The following is a 13,914-nucleotide window of genomic DNA, read 5'->3' as shown; positions in this document are numbered from 1 at the left end:
GGGTGGCACTGGATGTGGCCGCCTCCTGGAGAGAGTGTTTCTCGCTCCTGGGCACCTGGACCTCACTCTCTGCCCAAGGCTTCAGAGGGGCACCCCATCAGCCACAGAGGGACCCAGCGGCACCCAATGCACCTGCCTCGCTGGCAAAGTGAGCAGAGGGTGGGGGAGGTGGACGCGTGCCCGCAGCTGGCAGCCATGTTGCCCACTTGCTGGAGTGAGCAGCCGCCCGGGCCTCAGCAGGAGCTCGAGGAAGGACCGGTTGCGGGACCAGCTCACCAGGCACCTCAGCCCGGCTGCTCCTGCCCTTCTGGAAGTCACTTCCTGCGATGAGCAGCGTGACATCCTCAGGTTCTCACGGCTGCCTTTCCCCTTCATACATATCCCTCTTCCCGAGGACACAGCTGGCACTGGCGGTGTCATCTCATAGCAGGAGGGGAGCGGTGACACACGCGATGACACCCGGCCTGGCACGGATCTCAGAGCACAGAGCAGGCCTCGCAGTCTCCCTGGCTGGCCCGGCCTGAAGGTCTCGTTTCCTTAAGCTGAACAGTGCCACTTGCCCTTGGCACGCGGCCCCTGGCAGGAAGGGGCGTCTCTATGTGAAGCGGCATCGCTCCCCCAGGGCCTCCTCCCCACTATGGAGGGTCTCTGAGCTGCACCCCACACTCAGTTCATGGAGGGTGGCGTTTCTGAAGCCACACCTGTCAATTTGCAGCTGTCCTTCCCCCACACGGTGGCAGTGATGGGTGGCTCAGAGGTGAACTAAACTTCCAAATCCAGCCTGCTGTCCCCTTTATAAATGTGACATTTAAAGCCCCGTTGGCACAGGTAAATCATGATTACACTTCCAAGGGCCTCTGGTGCCACTGCAAATCCTTGACAACCGCAGCTGGAGCGGGAGGCTGGCCCGGCAGCGCTCGCTGTCCCCGCTCCCTGTCCCCCTCATACCCGCACACACGTGGCTCAAGCCTCCCCACTTTTATTCTCTTTCCCACGTGGCCCCTCCTCTTTTTGGCTGTCCTTGACCTTTCTGAGACCCAGGACGCCCTGGGGACGCAGGGGCAGAAATCTCAGGGGCCATGGTCCTTCGAGGGAGGTGGCAGGGGCTGCGAGGCAAAGACCTCAAGACGAGCTCCTCAGGAACCAGGACGCTGGAGAGCAAGCTGCCCGTCACCACAGGGACCCACAACCCCCGCGGTGGCGTTTCAAGGAGCCTGGGTCTCCGTCCGATGGGCCGTTCTCCTGTATATCTTCTCCTGGTTCCCCTCCTTCATGGCTGCGTATCTGGCCACCGTGAAGAGGTAGTCGCTGAGTCTGCGGGGACAGAGGAGCAGAGAGGAAGAGAAACGGGGTCAGTGCCGATGGGCCTTCCTCTGCGGCCTACGAGGAGGAGCCATGAAGCCCCGGGAGCACTGTGTGTGGGGACAGCATGTGCCCAGCCCTCTTGGGTCAGACGGGTGGCACTGAGGTCAGCTTCTGTGACAGCCAGGGGCCCAACTTTGGTACCAGGGTGGGGCAGTTCCTGCCAGACCTGCTGTTGACCTGCCCTGACCCCACGGGCGGGAACTCTGGACCACCCTTTGGGTTGGTTCGTGCACTTTGAGTAACCAGGACTGCTACTTCCCAAACGAGGGTGCACGGATCACCCGGGGACCGTGTGACATGCAGATTCCCATTCTGGAGGGGGATTCTGCAGGTGGAGTCCTGGTCAGCTACCACACTTTGAGAAGGAAGGGTTCTTGACCTTGGTAGTAGGACATTCTGGATCATTCCTTGAGGACAGGTGGTCCTAGGCATCGTAGGGTATCAGTAGCCTCAGTCTCTACCACTAGATGCTAGTAGCACCCCAACACCCAGCTGTGACAACTGAAGGTGTCCTGGGAAGCACTGGCCTGGAGTGTTCTAGTGACCAGGACACAGTCACTCTCTCTCCTTCCTTTGCCCGAGCAGTGGTGGCCTCCGGGCAGGGGGCCTTTTGCAGGGAAACTGGTGGAGAGCTTGCAGGATGGGACGCCATGCCTGCCGTGAGGTGCTTCCTCAGGTCCATCTAGGCTGTCCCCGTCAGCCGCTGCCACACCAAGCCCTCCCCCTCCCTGAGGTCAGCGCCACAGAACCTCCCTGACCATGCCCAGCCCCTGGGCCCGCCCCCCCCACTCCTGGTGGCCCACTGCTGGCTCTTTGGGGAGAGTAGGGGAGACTGCTCTGGGTATTGCCCCCTCCTATAACTCCTGGAGGCAGTGACGTGCTGTTTCTTGTTGGCTCCGTAGCATCTGCCGGGGGAGGAGCTGCCTGGCCACATGCCACTGCAGACCTTAGGGGCTCGCGGGGTGGGGGGTCTGCAAAGGTGGGATGGAGCTGCTGGTCGGGGGTCTGCGCCTCCCAGGAGGAAGGAGCTGGTCAGGAGCCAGCCGAGCCAAGGCCACGACCCAGCGAGAGGGGAGTCCACTGTCAGGAGCCACGCCTGCTATGCAGTCACTCACAGCACGGCTGGGACAGCTTCTGGGGTGCGAATCCAGTGGAGCAGGCTTCAGGCTGCTGAGGCAGAGGGAGTCCTCCCTGGGTCACTGGGTCCTGCACCAGGGCTCCCGAGCTTGGCCGGGCCTGCCTCTCTGCTGCCCTGGAGTGTCTCTGGGAAGGGAGACTGGCTGGTCTCCCTGGGAGTCACTGTCAGATGCCTCGTGAGGACTCCCCTGACCACCTGGCCTCCAGGAGCCGCTTGCTTCCAGCCTGTCCCTCTGTGCTTATTGGTTTCTGCTATTTTTTACAGTGGTCTCTTCCAACCAGATCTCAACCTCGCCAAGGACAGGGACAATGTCTGTCTCCTCCACAGCTGCTCCCAACACCTGGCACCGTGCCTGGCATGCAGCAGACACCCACAAACATGAGCAGAGGGGTGGGCGAGTGAGCACGGCCCCTGCAGGGCTCCGCAGACCCGAACCACTGGGGTGCTGTCCCACAAACATGCCTAGAGTCAGAGCAGAGACCCGCCCCCACCCTGTTCAAGTACCTGTTTAAGAACTTGGCCACATTGGCATCCGTCTCTCCCGTCTGGACAAGAGGCACCACGCTGAGAAGAGAAAACACAGTCACGCCATGCTGCAGGACCCAGCACACCCAGGGACCTGGAGCCTCTCCCAAACAGCTCTTCCCAGATGGCCCTGGTCGACTTCAGTCTGTACAAACTTCGCCAGCACCAGAGGTGGAAACTGTCCCCGTCCCTGGTGGGCTTAATAGGTCATTCAATCCCCTTTCCTTGGACACATCAGATAGGGCCTGGCCAAGGAGGGATGGAGCACAGAGCAGAGGTTGGTGGGATAGCTGCCCGGCATCCCAGTGCACTGGTTTTGGGGCAACAGGGCCCAGGTCTGGGCCCCTAACTGGATAGGATGGAGTAGCCACCCCAGCCTTCCAAGGGGAAAGCTAACCCTTAATCCCCAAGGGGCTGCCAGTTCTAAACTACGGCTTAGAGCAACTTCATGGGAAAGAAAAGACCGAAGCCAACCAAGCTCCCGGTTCTCCACGATTCTGAGTTCCCAGGGTCCACACCAGTCTGTGTGGACATTTCAGACAGTGGCCTGCAATCTGCTAAGCACTGAGAAGGTGCAGGGCCCTGCCAGGCCCCTCATACATATTGCTGCTGCTGCAGGACCCTTGCTGGGCGGCACTGTCCCCAGACCCAGTCTCGGGGTTCTTGCCCCCATCTAAGGTCACACAACTGGCTGATTGTCCAGGTAGGAAGTGGGTCCAGCCTGCCCCGGGGGGGCGCCTCCCACTCAGCATGGAGGTTCTTTACCAGAAGTGTCCCAGCCACTGTCCCCCCCGCCCCCGATGGTCGGCTGCTCATGGCTACAGCAGTGGCCGCCTGCCTCTGGGACCTGCCATCTGCTCAGCCCTCCCCTCGCTGGGCCTCTAGGCGGTTTCTGACTTCTTGCTGCTATGAGCTCTACTGATGTACGCGACTTCGAACAAATGACATTTTTTGCTTTTTTATTTTTGTTCAATACTTATGAGGATTGAACCCAGGGGTGTCAAATCCCCAACCCTTTATTTATTTAACTTTTATTTTTAATTAATTTCTTCTGTGCTTGGGATTGAACTCAAGGGGACTTCAATGCTGAACTACATCCCCAGCCCTTTTAATTAATTAATTAACTTGGAGACAGGGTCCTCCTAAGTTGTCCAGGCTGGCGTTGAGCTAACCGTTCTCCTGCCTCAGCCTCCCGAGTCCCTGGGATGACAGGTATGTGCCCCTGGGCCTAGCATATTTTTTGCTTTTGAAGCTAAAACTTTCTGTTACCAGGATCCCTTTGCCTGTCTTGGACCAAGAACCTTTCACGAAGGACAAAGCTTTTGTGGTGTGGGGTCATGGAGAGCTCAGGGTTTGGCTGGACAGACCTGGGCTGAACTACACTCTGCACTCTGCAGGGACCACTGGGTGACCCTAGTCATGATGTCACCTCTCTAAGCCCATTTCCTGGCTCCTATAAAGAGGGGCTGCCATGTATTTCAGGGCTCTAATGAGGAACCCATGAGATTATGAGCAGAGCGCCTGGCCCACAGGTGCTTGTACCTGGGGGACCTGTCTTTCTGTTCTCCAGGTGGGTGGCAGCCGGGCGGAGGAGGGGTGTGATTGGGCACTTCGCAAGTCCTTGAAAAGGCTGTTGGTGGCTTTCCATTCTGGGTGAAGGAAAGGCCCCGGCAGCTGGTGGCTGGGCTATGACCACTTCTACGCAGGGCCCCCGCAGCCAGGCAGCCCCCACACCCTCCTTCTCTCTATGAGCTCAAGGAGTCCTTTATGCCACTCTTTCAAGTAGCCGGGACCCACCACTGGCTTCTTCTTGCTCTCAGGAGAAAGCAGGCCCCTCTGGCCCACGGGTAGTGAGCCCTTGGTTTCTCTGCCTGTCTCCCCTCTGCAGGTGGGCTCTGAGGACGGGGCTCGGGGCTGGCCTGCCCTGGCCCGCTGACAAAGTCTCCAGGAGCAGAGCTGCCTCTGGACAGGACGCCACACCTGCCTCCTGCCTGCCGTGAAGGCCCCTCTCCGGGGCTCACACTCTCAGCCAGGTGGGGGGGGCCTTACCGTCTCTCAGCTGGGGGGGGCTTACCGTCTCTCAGCTGGGGATCTTACCGTCTGTCAGCTGGGGGGGCTTACCGTCTCTCAGCTCGGCGGCACACAGCCCGACAGAAATGCAGAGCAGAGCTACTCTTGCCTCCCGACTGAAAGGAGAAAGTGGGTGTTGGCTGGGCGATATTTGGCCTGGGGGACTCTACTGGGCACCCCTGGAGACCCACCTCCATCGGGCACAGGGCTGGGGAGGGTTCAGGAAGGACTGGAGGGGCCTGGGGCTGGAGGACAGCTTCTGTCACTATTAAAGGCTACTGAGGGGGATGTGGAAAGGCCCGTCTTTTCTCAGCACCCCTGGTCCGCAGCCCCCCAACACCTACTGGCAGGATGAAGGCCGTGAGCGGGGGCAGCTGGCGGGAGTACTTGTCAATCCACTGCTCCAGCTCCAGGGTGGGCCCTGCCTCGAAGGCTGTGTGTCCTAAGGGTCGCGGAGCAGGAGGAACAGCCGTGAGGCCCAGCCCTCGAAGCAACACCCCAAGTCCCTTCCGCCTGCCTGGTCTCAGACTGTAGCCACCCTCAGGGCCAAACTCCCTCCGGGGGCCACGGGGCTTCATGGCCGACTGGCGTGGCCCTGGGCTCCCAAGAGACCCCCGCCCGCCGGGCAGGTGGGAGAGTAACTTAAGTGAGCCTCCCTGGCCGAGGAGCGTGGGGTGGCCAGGGCGGAGCCGACGTCCTGCAGCACGCACTGGATCTGGGGAGAAGAGGAGAGGGAAGACGTACTCGTGAGGCTGGCCAGAAGTGACAGAGCCACACGCAGGGGTGCCACCTGGCCACAGAGTGTGGGACTGTCGGGCTCTCAATGAGGTGACACTTAAGGGCAAACCGTCAGAACCTGCATGTGGCCCCGTAGTGGGCTGCTACCCCTGTGGAGGGGACCTGTGAGGCTGTTTCAGAGTCTGTGGGAGGACAAGGCCCGGTGTCCAGCGGTGAGCAGGGAGCACCCCCGTGGAGATCAAGAGGAACCTTCTGGCTCTGTCCTTGGCTCCCGTGCACCTGTGCCCTGTGCTGCTCCTCTCTGAGCTGACCGCTCTGGTTTCCTGACTGGTTGGGCCGAGACGCCAACAGGACACTACAGCCCAATGTGTACAGGATGCTGCAGAGACAGTCAGCTAGGCCCGCGGGGCCTCTGGAGCAGGAGGCCTATCTGCTCCCTGGAGCCCATGCCTGGGCTGCCTACCCTCAGGGGACATGTAGATGGAAACCTTGGAGCTGCTGTCCCCATCTCTGTGTTTGACACTCACTCCAGGAGTCAGAGACCCCAACTCTCCTCTTCAAGGGACTGGGGATTAAACTCAGGGGTTCTCTATTACTGAGTTGGACCCCAACCCTGTCCCACTACCAATTTATTTTGAGATAGGGTCTCACTAAGTTGCTCAGGCTGGCCTCAAATTTGTGATCCTCCTACCTTAGCCTCCAGGCTATCTGGGTCACAGTCATGTGCCACCCCATGCGACCCGCTCCTTCTCAAGGAACGTTCAGAAATGGTAGTGAGCAGGCCCAGCTGGGCTCACTGCTGCAGGGTGTCCCCGAGCTGTGGCACTTCATCCCGGGTTTCTCAGCCTGGGGGTTACTGCCTTTTGGGACTGGGTCACCCTTTGTGGAGGGGACAGATGGGTGCACCGTAGGATACTCAGCTGCACTCCTGGTCTGTCCCAACAGATGCCAGCAGCGGCCCCACCCCAGATGTGGCATCACAAATGCCTCTGAGCATTGACAAATGCCCCCCGGGGCAGAGCTGTAGCCGGAGAGGCTGCTGCCCTTTGTCCTCTGTCCTGCCTGAGGAGGAGGGTCATCTCCACATGTCCCTTTTTCACAGATGGGGAAACCGAGGCATGCAGACAGGAGTGACCGGCCCCAGAGGCATGAAAGGGGAGCAGGAGCAGAGGAGGAAGTCAGTCATGGCCACCGGCTGCCCCGACCTGGGGCGAGAGGACGGCACTTACCTTCTGAAGCTCTTCGGCAAATGTGTGGCCCTTTTCTTCAATTAATTCCATAGCAAACCTGTGAGGAAACGAACAGAAAGGATGTGGCTCTAGGGCAGGGCTGCGCCACCGCTCCCCAGGTGGAGGCCATCCACTGGTTCAGCCGCAGCCCAGGGCCCTGTCTCCTGCTGACACCAGGAGCGTCCTTGCCTCTTCTCACACTCATTTTCCCAGTGATTCCCTTTTGAGCACCTGCCCTGGCAGAGTCCTGGGGACTTGGTGAGGAACAGAAGGTGACACAGGCCTATCCAGCAGTGGGGGGACTTTAGTTGGGGACCATTCTACCAAATGGGAAGCTGCAGGCCGAGGTCAGTGCGGAGGGAGATGAGGGAGGCTCAGCTGGCCTCAGCCAGGGCACAGGAGGGCTTCCAGGGCAGCTGGAGGGGGGCTCTGGGGGCTGAGGGAGGTGGGATGGGGGGGGACTGCCTAGTTGCTGGTCAAGATGCTGCCCCTGGCCTCCTCTGCACCCCGCTCTCTCTTGTACCCCTCAGCGTCCTGGAGGGGACCGGGATGCACTGGGAGGAGGAGAGGCGGGAAGGCAGGGGGCTCAGAGGTGTGAGCAGTTCCGGGAACTGGTGATCATGCCAGAGATAGCAGGAGGGGGAGCCTGAAGGGGCAGGGACGGGGAGGGGCCCCCACCCCACAGAGTGCTGGATTCCAGGCAGCGAGTGAGGCAGGCGCCCAGGGCCACCAGGCGCCACCCAGCTAGAGCGCAGGCTCCTGCGTGCCCTCAGACCCCTGCACCCCTCTCCAGCCTCCTGCTGCCGCCTCCCACGGGCTGGACTCCAGAAATCCAGGAAACCAGGGAGCTGGTCACCAGTCAAAAGGCCCGCTGCCCAGGTACAGAAAGGAAAGAGGAGGTGGACAATGATACAAAAGGAGAACAAAAATGACCCGAGCGCCTGCCCAGCCATCGCCAATCAGCATGAAATGAGCACAGAATTCAGCCAGGCACTGCCAGTGCGAGGAGATGGCTGCCAGCAGGGCTCCTCCGGTGCTGGTCCCCTGCCACGTCCCACCGCAGGCAGCGCCCCGTTGGCGTCTGTGGCCTCCTGGGGGCAGGGCTAAGGCTGTCTGCAGTGTCTGACACACGGAGGTGCCTGGTCAATATCTGACAAAAGACTCCAGACTTTGTCAGGGTTCTAGACTGACCTCTTGCCCCACATCGGTTGGAAGATGCTGCTCACTGATTGGCTAATTTTTTTTTTTTAACATACCAGGGATTGAACCCAGGGCACTGGACCACTGAGCCACACCCCTAGCCCTATTTTGCATTTTAATTAGAGACAGGGTCTCACTGAGTTGCTTAGGGCCTTTCTAAGTTGCTGATGCTGGCTTTGAACTCACAGTCCTCCTGCCTCAGCCTCCAGAGTCTCTGGGATGACAGGCATGGGCCACTGCACCCAGGTCATTTGCTAATTCTGAATGGCCAATGTTAGCACCCATCCTGCCTCCACTGTGCCCACTTCACCCTGTCTCCCCAGCCCCACAGACAGAGTTTTGCCTTCTCTGCCTTGCTGGAAGACTATCACCCCTGACGTTATCTGCCTTGAAAAATCTCACCTCGTCTGCACATCGCTGAGAAATGGTAGCCGTGAACACATAAGTTATCATGATAATGATAATAGCTAAGCAGGGCACTGTCCTAGGGAGGAAACATGGAATTATCTCACTTAATCGCATAAGTACACAGTGAGATGGGTACGATCACTACAACCATTTGACAGAGCAGTAACTGAAGCTCAGAGAGGCCAGGGGTCTGACTGAAGTCACACAGCTACCTGGCAGTGGTACTAAATTTGAACCCAGGTCTGCCTGGTTCCCGTGCCCCTATCACCACAGAGCCATGTCAGATCTGGAAACCAGCACTCGAGATATTGTGCTCACACTGTTCACAGCCTTGAGCGTGGGGGGCTGTGCTATGATTCTCAGCAGGTGCTGCCCCTCCCACCCCACCCATGCCAGGCATATCCACAGGAATGGCTCTGGGACATCTAAGACTCAGTGTGAGCTTCACCAGGACTCCTCTTCCCTCTGCCCTCATGACTGGTAGGGTCTCAGACAAATGCTGTCCTGCCCTCCTGGGTCCCCTAGTCAAGGCCACGTGGAGCAGAGACATGGGCTTGAGGTACGAGCCGGAAATATAACTTTGGTTTCTAAGCTCTGAGGTTTGGGGGACAGTGTGGCCTGGCGGATCCCAACTAATTCTTCACGTCAACCTTCTAAACACTGGCTGTTTCACAATTATCACTCACGAACGGGATGGCACTTGGCACACCGCCCTTCAGACTAACTTGTCTCTGTCTCTTCAGAGACACAGCTCAGTGGTGCAGTGCTCACCTGAGCAGTGAGAGATCCAAGCAGGGATGGAGGGAAAGGCAGCTGCACACGGTGACCAGCGAGACAAGCAGGCGCAAGCAGGGCCAGGAAGGAGGGTGTCTGCAGCCCGGCACCTGGAGGGGCGGACCAGCCTACGCGCCCAGCTCAGGCAGGCTCAAGTGCAGACACTTCCACGGTCGTGGCCTTCACTCTCCCCCATTCAGACCCGACCTCAGGGCCAGTCCCACCTCCCTTACCCAATGGCTGAACTTAATTCATCTGTAGTTCCCACGGCTTCAAAGACCTGGTCATCTTTGGGTCTCCTTTCTCCTGTGAAGGTGCTAGAAAACCCTGTGGAAAAAACATACAGCCGCCCAAATTAAGGGTCCCCCCCACTTGCTGTGTTCTGTTTGTGTGTTTGTTGCAGTGGTGGGGATCAAACCCAGGGTCTGTGCACACTAGACAATGCTCTACCACTGAACCTCACCGCCAGCCCGAAGGTGTTCAAAATGAAGTTCAAGAGACACAGAAAAACGCTGACCCAGCATTTGAACGCTGGGTTCAATTCTCAGCTCCGCATATAAATAAATGAATAAAAAACACACAAAAAAAGAAAAATAAATAAATGAATAAAATAAAGGTTCATCAATGTCTAAAAAAATTTTTTGAAAAAAAGAAAGAAAAACGCTGACCCAGATGTGATGGTACATGCATCCCAGAAATCTTCTGAAATCCCAGGAGGCTGAGGTAGGAGGATAGCAGGTTCAAGGCCAAGCTCAGCAACTTAGTGAGGCCCTAAGCAACTTAGCAAGACCCTGACCCAAAATAAAAAAATAAAATAAAAAGGGCTGGAATACAGTTCAGTGATAAAGCACCCCAGGTTCAATCCCCGGTACCTAAATAAACAAACAAAAAAATAAAGAAGAAAGAAAAGAACTGAAACCCGAAGTGCACAAGTTCATGAATTGCATCCAGTCCAAGGACAAAACTTGACTAGTGCCCTAGAAGAGCCCTGCCACCACTTTCAGCCATCACTCCCAGGGTGACGGCAAGCCTCACTTCTTCCCTGGTATGCTTCTAAACTTTAAAAGCATGTACTAAGCAGCCTGTTAAGACGAAAACCATTTCAGACATATTACATGTCCATCATCACTGTATCTCACAGGAAATCAAAGTCCCCCGCACCTCTGCCTGGGCCATGGTTCTCTGCGTGGGTCATGGTCCCTGCCTGGCAACACTGGCCTGGCACTCATAGGTAGGTTGGCTGCTCTGCTGAACACAAATGAATTCACAGAATGCTATCGGATGGTCCACCATGACTGTGACAGATCAGGACCAAAACGAAAGAGGCGACAGCTGAGCAATTCCACAATGTAAATACCAAACACCCGCTTTCCTGGTAAGGTGAGTGATGGCTGCATCCATATCCCCTCTTCCTCTCTCCTACCTTCTAGGGAAAATTAAAATACCCAATGACATAATCAGCCCTGCTTTCCAACAGCGTCCCATCCAGAGCAGAGCCCCACTTCCCGGAACCCTCCCGCACGCCACCTATCACAAGCCCAGCCCTATGAGTCCTTTCCACACCCTCCTTAAAAAATATATTTATATGTAAATAGGTATGTACATATATACACATATATGTTGAGCTGTAGATGGACAATACTTTTATTTTATTAATTTAGTGTTTTAACATGGTGCTGAGGATCGAACCCAGTGCCTCCCGGTGCCAGGCAAGTGCTCTGCCTCTGAGCCCCAGCCCCGCCCCTCCACCATTCTTTTATGGAGTGTCTCAGAGTCCCATGCTGGGCCACCTCCTTCCTGCTAAGGAGCCAACTGCCCCTGTATCTCACTGCTGGTGGTCCCTGGAGGTCCTTGGCTGGCAGTCATTGACACTACCACCTGACCCTTGTCATCCCTGGGTACGTTTCTTTTTGTTTTGGTGGTGGTAATACATGCTTAACGTGAACTTCACCATTTTGGTCTTTCTTTTAGTCTATAGTTCAATGGCGTTAAGTATATCCTAGGTGTATGTATATACTTTTAAGTATAGATTAAAAAAAAATGTGATCTGCATGGTTTTAAACTTCAGGAAATGGTATCATTCTGATAGACATATTTTTTCCAAACCTAGGTAGATCTACCACTGAGCTGTCTGCCTCTCCCCAACCCCAAACATGTTTTCATCACTTGACATACCTTGGGGGTTTTCATTTCACATCACATTTTTGTGATATGATTCAGATCTATCACATAATTTTTTTTTAAACTGGGAATTAAACCCAGGGACACTTAACTACTGAGCCACAACCCCAGTCCTTTTTGTGATTTTATTTAGAGACAGGGTCTCGCTGAGTTGCTTAGGGCCTCGATAAGTTGCTGAGGCTGGCTATGAACTCATGATCCTCTTGCCTCAGCCTCCTGAGCTGCTGAGATTATAGGCATGGGTCACAGCACCCAGCCCGTCACATACTTTTTAATGGCTACAAAGAGGTTAGAAGAACTTTGAAAAGAGGTCAGCTGTATGTCTTTTGTTGCATTTTTCACTGGTCTTCACCCTACCTTTGTCTCCTGTCTTGGTGTAAATCTTGGGGGTCTTGGGGCTCTTCGATGGAGGCTGTAGCCTAATGAGAAACAGACACCAAGAGGTCATGAGTGAGAGATCTTACACAGAGGGGCACCTCTGTGGGTCCCAGCTTTCTGCCTGCAACCTCAGCAGTAGCCCTTACCCCCACCCCACCTTTTGGGTGGCAATATCTTGTTGACCTCTGTCCCCCCTATTCTTTCTACTTCAAGTCCTTTGTGAACCAGCTCTGTACCTTGCCCACAGGTGTCTGGAGATGATGTAACATTGCTCAATGGAGATGTTCAATGAATATCTGCTGAAAGAACTGATTGACTAATCCCCCCATAGCTCCTGTACCACAGTTTTTGGGCATTCTCTCCTGGATTTATCCTGAAATCCTCCAGTAACCCCAAAGGTAGACACGACCTGTTACCTTCATTTTACTATTGAGGAAACTGTAGCTCACAGTGAGACTCATTTTCCTAAGGAGGAAGAGGCAGAGCTTGGGATTCACCTCCAAGACTGTCCTACTCCAGGGCCTAAACTGTTACCTCTACCCTCCCCAAACTCTTACTTTCTACCACTAAGTCAGGGCCTCCTGGAGGGAAAGAAAACTGGGCCACTTCCATTCCACAAGGCTTCAGGTACATTCAGAAACGAAGTACTACTAAAACAGGATTTGAAAATATGCATTTTCACTTTTTTTTTTTAAGAACAACAGCCTTTTATTTTTATTTTAAGTATTTATTTTTTAGTTTTAGGTGGACACAATATCTTTATTTTATATTTATGTGGTGCTGAGGATCGAACCTAGTGCCTCATGCATGCTAGGCAAGCGCTCTACCACTGAGCCACAACCCCAACCTCTTCAGTCTTTTTTAATTATTGGCAGTGCTGGAGACTAAACCCAGGTCCTCATGCATACTAGGCAAATGTTCTACTACTGATCTACATCCCTAGGATTCCCCCAAACTAACATTTTCAAATAGCAACATAAAACTTAGATAGCTTGGGGTTGGGCCTGGGGCTTAGCAGTAGCGCACTTGCCTGGCATGTGTGAAGTACTGAGTTCATTTCTCAGCACCGCATATAAATAAATAAAATAAAGAAAGGTCTATCAACAACTAAAAAAATAAAAAATAAAATTTAAAAATAAAATTTACATAGCTCAAAATTAAAATGTGACATTATATGGTTATTCAAAAGTTATATTACTGAACCTATAAAATATATTAACCCATTATTAATTCGTGGTATTTTACAGGTTCTGAGGCTGGGGTGGTCTTGGGGAGTGGTGCAAATTTCAGAGCACATGAAGAGTGCCATCTCGAGATAATGTCAGTGTGTCTGTACAAACTGCTTTGGAGACAGGTCAAAATCCGACTGTGGGTCCTCCTGGCCCACAAGGGACATGGCCTGCCCTGACTGATGACAGCTGGGCTGCATTAAAATCTGGCAAAGAAATACTGGCTTCCACGTTGCTCACGGTGACGTCAGTACACTGGGGACGTCATGTTGACGTACCCAAGGTGACGACATCACGATGCACTCTGCAGGTGTTCGAGTTACCCACCCAGCCCGACACTCACCTGTCCCCGTCTTCCACGCCCTGAGGGCCGCGACTCTGAAAACGGGGACATAGCAGCTTGCTAGCGCCGAGGCACCCGCGAAGGCCAAAGCGGCCTCCCCGGACCCACACAGCCATGCCCTGGGCCGCTAGTCAGGAGCTGACCCAGCCAGGCCACCGTCCAGGCCCGGGGGATGACTCCACCCACAGCCGCCGCGCCACCGCTCAGATGCCGTTTCCCATTGGTTCGCGGCTCTCGGACCAGGGCGGGACCCTCCTAAAGGACTTGTTTTCCATTGGTTCGCCTAAGGAGAGGGGCGGGAAAACCCTTGACGGCTTGGTTGCGATCCCTATTGGC

General features: G+C 55.3%; 1 protein-coding gene across 2 annotated transcripts; it reads right to left on the bottom strand.

Annotated features, from left to right (window-relative positions):
* Positions 1-963: 963 nt before the first annotated feature.
* Positions 964-13,765, bottom strand: Mmab (metabolism of cobalamin associated B). 2 transcript variants are annotated; one of them, XM_021720022.3, is made up of 10 exons: positions 13,579-13,765; positions 11,986-12,047; positions 9,681-9,774; positions 7,066-7,123; positions 5,741-5,813; positions 5,443-5,540; positions 5,150-5,214; positions 4,571-4,677; positions 3,008-3,067; positions 964-1,314 (listed from the first exon to the last, which is right to left on the bottom strand). In XM_021720022.3, exons 1-9 carry the CDS (start codon positions 13,692-13,694, stop codon positions 3,012-3,014), a joined length of 729 nt encoding a protein of 242 aa, XP_021575697.1. In that variant the 5' UTR covers positions 13,695-13,765; the 3' UTR covers positions 964-1,314; positions 3,008-3,011. The 2 variants fall into 2 exon arrangements, with proteins under 2 accessions (XP_021575697.1, XP_005340168.1); XM_005340111.5 differs by lacking the exon at positions 4,571-4,677 and having other exon boundaries at positions 13,579-13,762.
* Positions 13,766-13,914: the final 149 nt, after the last annotated feature.

The sequence above is a fragment of the Ictidomys tridecemlineatus genome, chromosome 2, assembly GCF_052094955.1.
Source record: "Ictidomys tridecemlineatus isolate mIctTri1 chromosome 2, mIctTri1.hap1, whole genome shotgun sequence".
Taxonomy (NCBI): Eukaryota; Metazoa; Chordata; class Mammalia; order Rodentia; family Sciuridae; genus Ictidomys; species Ictidomys tridecemlineatus.
This window is presented reverse-complemented; position numbering and strand designations above follow the sequence as displayed.